The following is a 12,837-nucleotide window of genomic DNA, read 5'->3' on the forward strand; positions in this document are numbered from 1 at the left end:
TGACAATGACGTCACTTCCGTGGTGACTTCAAAATAAAAATACCTAATAAGATAAGGTCAGATATTCCTTTATTAGTCCCTCAGTGTGCAGCAGCAAAACAAGAAGCATCAGCTAACACAGTAAAACAAGAGATAAACAAAGTGTAACAAAATATGAACCATTTAAATAGAAGGAAGTGTAAAAATAGAAGCAGTAGATACAGTATTGACAATAAACAGACTATTAACAAAAATTGCACAAGAGGAAAATGATATTGCACAGTGAGGATGATGTAATGATTATCACCTTACAAAAAAGAAGTTTATTCAAGTATTAAATTAAAACAAGAGAGTAGACTTTCAGATGACTTTTTATATACAGTACTTATCAGAAATATAACAAAATTATTATTCAGTAAACTTGGCTCATACTGACAAGTATACAGAAAAGCACAAGTATATTTGTCTAAGTACTATAAGTTTGAATGAATGAATGAATGATTGAAAGACTTTATTTCAAACATAAAAATAAATAAAAACAGATGCAAAATAATAACAAACAAAACTAGAGTAATAATGTCCGAAAAGGAGTAGGTAGAAGTAAAACTTATATTTCCCTATACCCCTTTCTCACTTCTCCTCTAATAACTCATATATCATAGAATGATAATATAATATAATATAATATAATATAATATAATATATAAACTATCCCAGATTTATTTACACCTCAAATTAAATATATGAACAGCATCCCAAGTTTATTTACAACCCACATATCCATCCGGAGATAAAAAGTAGATATAAACCAACCCTTAACACAACCCTTAGTTTACTTAATATGTAGATATGTAGATAGATATGTAGATAGATATGTAGATAGATGGATAGAAACAGAAGACAGAGGAAAAAGAAGAAACAGAAAACAAGATGACAAGAGAAGAGATGAATAAAATAGTTATTGTGTAAATTCTGACATCTAGTGGTGATAGATGATAATCACAGCACATAAATCCTGAAACTGTTTCTCTCCTTCACTCAGATGTGATCAAACTCTCTCAGAGAGTCTGGTGGTCTGGTGCTGATCATCTGTAGGGATGTGGATGTGGATGTGGATGTGGATGTGGAGGCTCCGTCGTTTACAAAGTGAACTGATAACAACCCAGAAGCCCCTCTCCTCTCCTCTCCTCTCCTCTCCTCCCTCACCTCTCCTCTCTCCTCCTCTCTCCTCTCCTCTCATCTCCCCATCTTCTCTCCTCTCCTCTCCTCTCCTCTCCTCTCCCCTCCTCTCCCCTCCTCTCCTCTCCTCTCCTCTCCTCTCCTCTCCTCTCCTCTCCTCTCCTCTCCTCTCCTCTCCTCTCCTCTCCTCTCCTCTCCTCTCCTATCCTCTCCTCTCCTCTCCTCTCCTCTCCTCTCCTCTCCCCTCCTCTCCTCTCCTCTCCTCTTCTCTCCTCTCCTCTCCTCTCCTCTCTGAACCTTCATCTCTAAGAAGTGAGCTGGTTGGGGTGGTAAGTCATTTGGCTTCCCTCCTCTCTGAACCTCCATCTCTAAGAAGAAGTGAGCTGGTTGGGGTGGTAAGTCATTTGGCTTCCCTCCTCTCTGAACCTTCATCTCTAAGAAGAAGTGAGCTGGTTGGGTTGGTAAGTCATTTGGCTTCCCTCCTCTCTGAACCTTCATCTCTAAGAAGAAGTGAGCTGGTTGGGTTGGTAAGTCATTTGGCTTCCCTCCTCTCTGTCTGTCTGAACCTTCATCTCTAAGAACAAGTGAGCTGGTTGGGGTGGAAAGTCATTTGGCTTCCCTCCTCTCTGCCTCTGCCAGAGTTGATCCTCCAGCTGCTATCTGGTGGATGTCAAAGGCCTAATTGTTTTTAGAGAAGGCGCTGCCAGCACCGATGCCAGCCCCTCTGCCAGGCTATTCTCCAGAACACTCCAGGTGCCACCGCAAAGCTCTGCCAGGTTCTCAGCAACCAGCGCCTGCTCAGGGAGGGACTCAGAATCTGTTCTTTATTGTCAGAGTATAGGGAACCCCTCGTGGTCCAGTATACCACCAGTCTGTTGGCTGGCAGGCAGGCAGGCCGGTGCTGGCACAGGGGCAGCAGCATGCCACGCAGGGATTTCAGCCAGGCTCAGCGCTCCGCAGTAACTGGTGTTTGAGGTTTGAAGAAGCGAGGCTCGATGCCAAGATGACCTGACTGCCCTGAAGAAACAGACAGCCGTAGCAGTAGGGTGCATGTCAACAAGCACTGGGATCATTTCAGGTCCAGCTCTGGTGTCCTTCTCCTCAAAAACAAGGAGACGGAGACACATTTTTTACACAAAAACTGTTATAAAACAGATTTATTTTGGTTTTTATAGTGTAAATCCTCCAGAGCATAGATATTGTAATAGAGGTCAGTTTGAGTTTCAACCATATCTCTTATTTTCCTCCAGATCGTCTCATGTTTTTGTGGTGGAGTTGAGAGCAAGTTTTTATGTTCATGTTAAAACATTTTGAAGTTGTATGGCTGCACCTCAGCTTTGGTTTGAAACATCTAGTTTGAATACACCTCAAGGACACAGTGAAATGTTGGGGCAGTTAGGGCATCTTTAGTTTCAGTAATTACATATATTTCCAATAAAATATAATATTTAAACAGGTTCAATTTTATAATAATTTAATAATTTCAAGAGGTATTTGATTAAATCGTCGAAGGATTTGATTTGATGTCTCAAAAATATTTTAAACGTTTTACAAAAAGAGACACAATACAGACTAGATTAATATTTCTATGCAATCTTGTCTCCAAATAATAATATAATAATGTTATTTATATAGTACCATTCGAGAACAAAGTATAAAAAAATGATAAATTAACATCCAGACCTTAAGATCTAAACAAGATAAAATCATATAAATAGTTACAACAATATACCATCAGTTAGAAAAAAGCCAAAAAAACAAAACAAATAAAAGTGAGTCTTAAAAAGAGATTTAAAGGAAGATAACGAGTTTAATTGAATAAATTATATACTACCAATTTACAACAGCAAATATGTTTTGTTAGTCATGTAATGCTACTCATATTACATTTGGAAATGTTTTATTAATGTATCTGGCAAGTTGCAAAATGTTGTTACTGAACACAACAGCAAAATGTTCAGTCACAACTCATTTAAATTATTTGCAACAATATCTGATCTTGACAAATTTCTGCCCCAAAGACAAATTTCTGCCTTTTGCATGCAAAAGTAGACAATAAAGTATTTTTTTTAAAGGCACATGGAGCGATTGCAGGATTAAACTTTGCATGTTTGCACTGTTTAATTATTGTAAAAGTCAAAAATGACTTGAGGCACAACCTGTTATCATTCAACTTAAACCATAATTCTTCCCTCAAAGTGCTTTTTGCTCCACATGCTGGACTAATGATAAACGTTGTACTAGCACTAGGACTAGTAGTACATGTGATAGACAGTAGTGCTGTAGAAGTGCTGCTCCATCAGAGCTCCACCTACTGTGTGACTCACCTGAGACCCAACAGGAAATACAGCTTGTTCAGCCTCCTACTGACAAGGAAACAAATAAAAAAAACATAAGATTCGCCCTCACTAGACTTCCACTGACTTCAAGAGGGAATGCTGGGAGTGCTGGAATATCTGGAGTAGTGCCTGGTACAGCAGCAGCTGACGGAATAAGAGAAAAACATCTCAGCTCGAAGTGAAAGTAACTCTGAGAGAGTTGGAAGAAGAAACTCTGGGAGCTCTGAAGAAGAAGGAGCGGCACCGGCTCCTGTCTGCCTGCCTGCCTGCCTGCCTGCTGAGATCAATGGCTTCCAGGTCAGAGGAGGACTTCTGCTGTCCTGCCTGCCACGACATCTTTGAAGACCCTGTCCTCCTGTCATGTAGCCACAGCTTCTGTAAAGCCTGTCTGCAGAGCTGGTGGACGGGGAGACAATCCCTCGATTGTCCGGTCTGTCGGACAGTTTCTCCATGCAGTGATCCGCCTCGTAACCTGGCGTTAAGGAACCTGTGTGGGACCTTTTTACGAGACACAGGTCAGGGAGCCTCATTAGGGCCTGTAACTGTCTGCCGGCTGCACTCTGAGAGGCTCAAACTCTTCTGTCTGGACCACCAGCAGCCGGTGTGTCTCATCTGCAGAGATGCAAAAATACACACCGACCACAGGTTCAGACCTGTCGATGAAGCTGCACAGGACCACAGAGAGGAGCTCCAGAAGTACCTGAAGCCCTTACAGGACAAGTTAAAGCTTTTTAATGATGTCAAAGTAAACTTTAATCAAACAGCACAACACATCAAGGTCCAGGCTCAATGCACAGAGAGGCAGATTCAGAAGCAGTTTAAGAAGCTTCACCAGTTTCTAAAAGAGGAAGAGGAGGCCAGGAAGGCTGCGCTGAGGGAGGAAGAGGAGCAAAAGAGTCAGGTGATGAAGGAGAAGATGGAGGCTCTGAGCAGAGAGATAGCAGCTCTTTCAGACACAGTCAGAGCCACAGAGGACGAGCTGAGAGCCGAAGACGTCTCGTTCCTGCTCAACTACAAGGCTGCGGTGGAACGAGTCCAGCAGCAACCCCCGCTGGAGGATCCACAGCTGCTCTCAGGAGCTCTGATAGATGTGGTGAAACATCTGGGCAACCTGACCTTCAACATCTGGAACAAGATGAAGGACGTGGTCTCCTACTCTCCTGTGATTCTGGATCCGAACACTGCCTATCCAGAACTCATCCTGTCTGAAGACATGACCAGCGTGAGACATGGAAGGATACAGCAGCGTCCTGAGAACCCAGAGAGGTTTGCGTACTGGGATTCAGTCCTGGGTTCAGGATTTGACTCAGGGACTCACAGCTGGGACGTTGAGGTCGGAGACAACAAGGACTGGGAACTGGGGGTGTTGGCGGAGTCCGTCTGTAGGAAAGGATTCGTGGGCTCTACAGTGTGGAGCGTAGACTTCAGCGCTGCTGGCTACAGAGCGTTCTCCCCAACAAATAGATACACCGATCTCCCCGTCAGAGAGAAGCTCCAGAGGATCAGAGTCCTTCTGGAATGGGACGAAGGAAAGCTGTCGTTCTCCGATCCTGATACCGACACACACCTACACACCTTCACACACACTTTCACTGAGAAACTGTGCCCATACCTTTGCACCAGGAATACACTCGCTCTGAAAATATTACCTGTAAAGGTCTCTGTAACAATGCAACGTTAGAGATCAGTTAGTTGTTTTTGATCAGTTATGCATCAAGTATGTGAGGATACATAATATGAGAAATAAGATTAGAAACAGGAAATGACTACACAGTTAGCCTTTGCTGTCCTTTTCTACAGTTAAATACCACAAAATGCCCAATAAACCTACCATTAAACATCTTTACAGTTAATTACTGTAATTTGCATATCATTATGGATATAGTGTAGACGTTATATGTCATTTAGAGTAACTATACGATCACAATGTGGCGCCTATAAGGATTTGATTTGATTTGAATAGGCTGTTTATGTAGGCCTGTTTCTTAAATGTATTTTTTTTTCTCCAATTCAGTGGTTGCAATAATCCAATACAATTTAAATATATTATTATTATTATTATTATTATTATTATTATTAATAATAATAATAATAATAGTTATAAAATAATAATAATAATAATAATAATAATAATAATAATATTCTTTTTTTATATTAGTGGTTGCAGCTTGTGGCTCCAGTATGATGATGTTGTTTCATATTGTAAAATAAAAATGCCCTGATGGAGGTTGGAACATTGCATTTTCAATAAACTTAGCATTGACCTTGTGGGGCAGTTCATGGTGTTCTTTTTTTATCATGTAAAAAAGTAAGTCTTTGATTTTCAACAGTATTCTCACAGCAAAGAAATTAACACAAAAAAAAATGTCCACTCTAACTCAATAAATGATTATTTTCATTAACGTTGTTGTTTTTTCATTTATATATTTTCCATTTTGCTCCCTCTATGAGCTGCGTAATTATTTATGCCGCATTTACGTGCTCATATGAAATTTACCTTTTTACGAGTTTAATGGGAGCACCTGAATGCAGCATTGCTAAAATTGATGACGTGAAGGTCGAAATCATGTGGGCAGTTCCGGTTATACTTTTCAAAACAAAACTGGACAAAAACCTCACATAATATTATATCAATGTTACATTGACTAATATGTAAATAAATGTGTCTGTGTAAAATAAAATAAAATGAAAGTATCATTTAATTTATAAATATCCACATGCTAGCAAGGCTTAGATAAAATGTTCTTTCCGTATGTTCAATTTGTACTTTTATTTTTCTTTCAAAGGTCTTTTTATTAATTGTCAATAATCAATAGAGAAACAGAGAAAGTTAAGTTTTGTTTTTCTGAACAACACTCACCCGTGACACAAGACATCAATCAATCATACCTTACAACAACATCACACACACAGACAGACACAGCTGGACACAAAGGACCAACTGATTCTCAATCATGGATATGTACAATTCAAACTGTAGAGAATACAACACAGAAAGAGGATCCACAAATAAGTCATGAAATAATAATAAGAAGAAGAGAAAAAAAATAAATAAATATATATATATATATATATACACACACACACACACACACACACACACACACACACACATATATACACATATATACACATACATACATACATACATACAGTATATACACATACATACATACATACATACATACATACAGTATATACACATACATACATATATACACATACATACAGTATATACACATACATACATATATACACATACATACATACATATATACATATATATATACACATACATACATACATACATACAGTATATACACATACATACATACATACATACATACAGTATATACACATACATACATACATACATACATACATACATACAGTATATACACATACATACATATATACACATACATACATACATATATACATATATATATACACATACATACATACATACATACATACATACAGTATATACACATACATACATACATACATACATACATACATACATACATACATACATACATACATACATACATACAGTATATACACATACATACATACAATAATAATAATGTATTTTATTGTTAAGGCTAGATAACCGGATATCCGGTCAGGTCGTGCTGTTTCCGGTTAGCTTGCCGCAGCGGAGGAGTCCGATGGAGTCCTTCGTCTCAGTCCGGAGGAAACAATCAGAGACACATTCAGACTAAAACCGAGTCCGTGTTATTATCATATTCATACCAGAGGTTATAAAGAGTCTCTGTTGTCTTCAGGCTGCTCTAAGGTTCAGTCCTGCGGGGTTCAGAGTCGCGGATCGTCCGTTAACGACGTCTGTCGGTCTGTTTGTTTATATACTGAAGCAGAGCAGCAGCTCGAAGCGGACCAGAACCAGAACCAGGCCCGGTGTCGGTGAGAGGTTAACGGCTCTGGAGAGAACTCTGATCGGACCTTTAGATCACCAAGTAAGTGTGTTTAATGTTAGAACACGGTCTCTGCTCGGAGTGTCTGCAAGAGCTGCGACACGATGACACTCTGAGGTATTGTTAGCTGTTAGCTTCAAGCTAGATGTTAGCTTCATGATAGCTGTTAGCTTCAAGCTAGATGATAGCAGTTAGCTTCATGATAGCAGTTAGCTTCATGATAGCAGTTAGCTTCATGATAGCTATTAGCTTCATGATAGCTGTTAGCTTCATGATAGCAGTTAGCTTCATGATAGCAGTTAGCTTCATGATAGCTGTTAGCTTCATGATAGCAGTTAGCTTCATGATAGCTGTTAGCTTCATGATAGCAGTTAGCTTCATGATAGCTGTTAGCTTCATGATAGCAGTTAGCTTCATGATAGCTGTTAGCTTCATGATAGCTGTTAGCTTCATGTTAGCAGTTAGCTTAATGATAGCTGTTAGCTTCATGATAGCTGTTAGCTTCATGATAGCAGTTAGCTTCATGATAGCAGTTAGCTTCATGATAGCAGTTAGCTTCATGATAGCTGTTAGCTTCATGATAGCTGTTAGCTTCATGATAGCAGTTAGCTTCATAATAGCTGTTAGCTTCATAATAGCAGTTAGCTGTTAGCTTCATAATAGCTGTTAGCTTCATAATAGCAGTTAGCTGTTAGCTTCATAATAGCTGTTAGCTTCATGATAGCAGTTAGCTGTTAGCTTCATAATAGCTGTTAGCTTCATGATAGCAGTTAGCTGTTAGCTTCATAATAGCTGTTAGCTTCATGATAGCAGTTAGCTGTTAGCCTCAAGCTAGCTGTTAGCTTCAAGCTAGCAGTTAGCTGTGATGTGAATCAGTTGGTTCTGGTTTACAAAGAGTTAAAAAGTATTTCCAGTAATAACCACCACAATGCAGCAGTCAGACCTGATGTATCCAAATCAACCAATGGGCGGCTGAACTCAGTCTCAGGCTCAGTCCATTTAAACTACCAGCAGTCACAATAAGGCTAGCTAGCTGTTAGCTTCAAGCTAGCTGTTAGCTGTTAGATGTGACTGTTTCAGGCTCCGCCGTTGAGCTAATGCTAACGATGCTAACGGCTAAAGCTCGAGCTAACGTTACCAGTAACTTGCTGTTAGTGTGCTCTCTTTATATTATGTGTACCTAACACACACACACGTGTCTCCATGATCTACTGCCTGATGTTTACATTCATAACTCAGTGCTGAGAGCAGTGAGTTAGCGCCGCTAGCTCGCTGCTAAGCTAACGTTAGCCTTGTTTTGTCCAACCAGCTGGCTGAGCAGCATCAAACTGTTAGCTAGTAACTCTCACAGCTAGCTAATGGTACACTTCTTCTGTATTAACCTGATTGTAAATACAGTTTGATGCACAACAGATGCATTACAATAAATGTTGTTGTGCAGAAAACCATGAAGAGGCCGAGTTGTTGTGGACTAAATCATATTAATCTATGACTCTGTCAGTAGTAATGTCAGTTAATCATCTGATCAGTGAGCTGGACTGACACCGTCTACTGCTGCTTAGTTTGGAAAGTTAAATAAAACTAGTTCTTAAGTAAAACTCTAAGGTTAATGTGAGGATTCACATCCATGATGTCAATGAAAGATGCTTTTCTGAACTCTTAAATGATGAACCTTTCTGCTCTCTTGTTTTCCTGTCTTAGAGAATATGACCCAGATGCAACAATGACATCCAGATTTGGTAAAACCTACAGCCGCAAGGGAGGAGAGGGCACGTCCAAGTTTGACGAGGTTCTGTCCACCAAGAGAGGCACCCTTAGTACCAAATGGGGCGACACCAAATACAAGGCCAAGGTGGGCTCCAAGCGTGTCGGTGCGCCCAAGAATGATTCTGTCCTGGAGGTTTACAAGAGACCCCGTCCGTGTGAAGATGGCACGGAGGATCCGTTTGGATTTGATAGCGACGAGGAATCTAAGCCGGTGTCGTCTCGCAGCGGCGCAAAGTCGTCCCCTGCCAAGCCGACCTCCGCAGAGCCTCCACAAGCAGAAAGGCCAGGGATTTCTCTGGACCTGGGGAGCAGGTCCAGCCTCCAGGGGGGATCCCACGCTTTGACATCCGCTCGAGGGGCGTCATGGCTAGCCAATGACAGGAACCAGCCCAGGATGGTGGAGGACACAGCTCGGTTCTTCAACAGCAGCAGTGCTAGCATAGGTAATACACAGAATTTGAAACCTTTTAAAGGGACTATTTGTAACTTTCAGAAATGCTTGTTAACAGTGACACCTGTGGCCGTTAATTCAACGAAAGTCAGCGTCAGGCTCGCGCTTGCTCGCTCTAAATAGACATGAACGAGCATCGCTCAAAACAGTGAGGGGACCACACATCAGCTAAAACCACAATATCACTATATTTCAGCTGCTTGGCAGTAATGTTAGCTGACCAGACGAAGGTCTCTCCATGAATCAATGCTGATCCTAGTGTTGGCTTTTCCTGCTTCAGCGCAGGCGGCTCCGCAGCGAGAAACGTTGTCGTCTCCGCCTGCAGCCGGGGGAAACGGAACACACCGGCACCTGGTCGGACACGATAACATTACTCGCTGCAGAGCCCCGTCTCTTCACAAGACACGGAAAACCTCTGTTGGTCTGGAGGAGCTGCAGCAGTTATTTCTGCACAAACGTCCACTTTACATTCACTAGATATTCTCAGAGCTGAACTAACTCTTCTGCTGTGTGGAGTGAGCAGGCGTTCACGTCTAGAGGTGGAGCGAGACAGCGAGAACGCATATGCGAGCGTGCATGTGTTCCGACCCGGTACATTTATACGCTTAAAAAGTTACAAACAGTCCCTTTAATCTTGGGTTCTGGACTAGGACTGCATCTGTAGTTGTTCATTATAGATTCATCTGTTCATTCATTAAGTTGCTTAATGACAAAGTAATGATAGTTGTGCATGAGAGGTTACTGGACTCAAAGTTGTGTCTTAGCAGCACAAATTTAATCTTACAGAAAAAAAAACCTCAAGGATATTCACTTCAGACTTATATATAAAAAGAACAGTGAATGGCTAAGCAAAGTCATTGTGACGGCTGTTGTAGATTTAGTAGAGCAATTTACCAATTGCTGTTTAAGCACATAACAACCCCCAGATTTCCTTTTGGAAATACATTTTTTTTGTATTTATTTAGGACATTAAAATGAAACTGGAAATATTCTTACAGTGTGCTCACACTGTGCGTTCACTGAATGGACTGAAATTTGATGTTCTAAACTTTAGTCAGTTTTTGCATGTCTATCTATATAATGGCATCAATAAAATGCCTCCTTGAATCTATTGATGCCAGCTCTGTCAGGTGTAAAAAGTTAAGCCTCTCTGAACTTGCGCATCACTAGCCCCCCCATTTTAATACGAAAGGGTTTGAAAACAAACGTAGATGGACTGATACGATGGCTCAGTCTGGCGGCATGCTGACGCTCATGTTTACCACACACATTACTTTAGGCACAAAATAAAAATCCTATTTGAGGATAAATCATCACGGCTCTTGCGATGGCATCCAATGGCTCACCGATGTTAACTGAATTCTGGGTCTTTATATGACAAACTCCGTGATATCTACAGACCTAAATGCTCCTGTGGACTTTGCTTTTGTCTCGATGTGAGCCCCTTTAAAGCTAAAGGTCACAAAACGTAGGCATTATCAGAGCACAAATCTGAAGAGTAATGTTGAATGTTGTGCAGCTTTGTGTAAAATCATTTAAGCTTCAAGAGCAATCGAAAAGTGCTTTTGGTGTCTTTTCTTCAGTTTTAGGTTTGAATGATTCCGTTTTTGATCGACAGCATCGGAGAAATCCGTTTTATTGTTTCTCCACTCGCAGCCGGTCGCTGTCAGTGTCGTCACTTTCAGCTCGACTTGCCCCTGCTGCTGGCCACCTGCCAGAGACGCGAGCCACTCGAACCGACTCCGAACAACAAGCTGTGCCTCAGTGAGCACTCCTGCTCAGAGTGACGTTTCCACAGTGTTAGAACACTGAGCCATATTGAAGGGAAGCCAGCTCAACACTGAAGTTCAACTGAAACACTGCCATGGCGATGTTGACTCAGTAAATATGAGAAAATCCTTGACCAAATACCTCTTTTGATAAAGTATGCCAATATTGTAGAGCTGACTATTGCTACTTTCAGACTGATGTTTATATTCAGGGAATGCTGTTCAATTTTGAACAGAAAATAAAAAGTCTATGCCACTTAATTGTAAATACCAGAGAAAAAGTAATTTAAGCTATGTTAGCTATATTATAATTATATATAATCCATTCTAAAAGTGTGCCATGTGAGCTGGTGGCTCATATCCTTCTTTGTCAGACTTTTAATCAATCTACAAAATGTACAAAGATAATTAGGAGAAAAACTTTATTTAAGTTTATTTCATTCTACATTGAATGCTTGTAGTCTGTGGCTCTTATTCTGGAAATATGAATTTGAGTTTTGTTTTTGGTAAATCTGTATTTGTGTTTCAGAATCTAAAATTGTACATATGTAATTTTCTCTGCATTAGTGGACATTCTGAGCGAAACCGCAGGATCGGGATTGAGGCCAATCCGGTATTTTTTGATTGGTTAAAGCCCCGTCCCTTTCCAATGCATCGTCTGTTTGCTTCTCATACGGCAGCTGTCAAAACCACCTCATTGTCCTCCTTTAAACCGCTGTAACCGTTTTCTGACGCACAGTGTTGTGAGTGAGAGAGAAACATGGAGTAAGACAAAAATAAACAGAACCCAGCGGGTGTAGTTAATGATATATGTCGACACGCGTCAGGGAGCCGTGTGAGCAGAGACACTCGACAACGACAGTCGCTTTGCCTTGATCTCAGTGACATTTCTCAGGTGAACAACTGCTCTTACATGCTGCTGCTGGTTTAAAAGGGCTTACTTTACAGTAACAATAGTTACAGACAGGCCCACATGGGTATAAACTATTTAATCTGTCATTAAATGGTTATGCCATGAAGGATATATATATTTTTAATGCAGAGAAATTCAGCTTTAAAACAATTATAAATTGCTTTGGATAAATGTGCACTGTGCTGATTTGAACTGTGTTTAAAAAAAAATTTAACTTCAAACTGAGGTGTCACACCCAGTTTCCAATTCAGTTTATCAAGATTCAACACTACAGAGACACTACACCCAGGCATTTAGGTACAGTGTGTCGCTGAAAACAGTTTATTTGAAGCATGTGGCATTGTTAAGGACACGACTTTGGGCTTTTAATATTCAAAGTAGTCAGATTATCAAGGAAGTACTGAGTAACTGATTATGAAAAACACTGTCAGTTGCAGTGAAGAAACGCAGTGATTATCTGGTTAGAGTACAACGGTTGGAAAAGTTTAAAGGCAGGCAAGAA

The 12,837-nt window shown here is 40.5% G+C and overlaps 2 protein-coding genes across 3 annotated transcripts in view; both read left to right on the forward strand.

Moving 5' to 3' along the window:
• Positions 1-3,459: 3,459 nt before the first annotated feature.
• On the forward strand, positions 3,460-5,538 carry LOC141758250 (nuclear factor 7, brain-like). Its single transcript, XM_074619471.1, has one exon. The coding sequence runs from the start codon at positions 3,784-3,786 to the stop codon at positions 5,176-5,178; it is 1,395 nt and encodes a 464-aa protein (XP_074475572.1). The 5' UTR covers positions 3,460-3,783; the 3' UTR covers positions 5,179-5,538.
• A 1,599-nt stretch (positions 5,539-7,137) lies between these two features.
• Positions 7,138-12,837, forward strand: part of LOC141759105 (wings apart-like protein homolog) — a 30,479-nt gene continuing 24,779 nt past the window's right edge. Inside the window, exons 1-2 of one of the 2 annotated variants that reach the window (XM_074621080.1) lie at positions 7,138-7,477; positions 9,137-9,645. In XM_074621080.1, the coding sequence (XP_074477181.1) occupies positions 9,159-9,645 (487 nt within the window). In that variant the 5' untranslated portion in view covers positions 7,138-7,477; positions 9,137-9,158. The remainder of the gene's footprint in view (positions 7,478-9,136; positions 9,646-12,837) is intronic. The other variant, XM_074621081.1, reaches the window with a different exon arrangement.

The sequence above is a fragment of the Sebastes fasciatus genome, chromosome 20 (assembly GCF_043250625.1).
Source record: "Sebastes fasciatus isolate fSebFas1 chromosome 20, fSebFas1.pri, whole genome shotgun sequence".
Classification (NCBI taxonomy): Eukaryota; Metazoa; Chordata; class Actinopteri; order Perciformes; family Sebastidae; genus Sebastes; species Sebastes fasciatus.

Bases quoted from the DNA above. Each gene is read 5' to 3' on its own strand.
- LOC141758250 (XM_074619471.1), top strand. From the start codon at position 3,784: ATGGCTTCCAGGTCAGAGGAGGACTTCTGCTGTCCTGCCTGCCACGAC.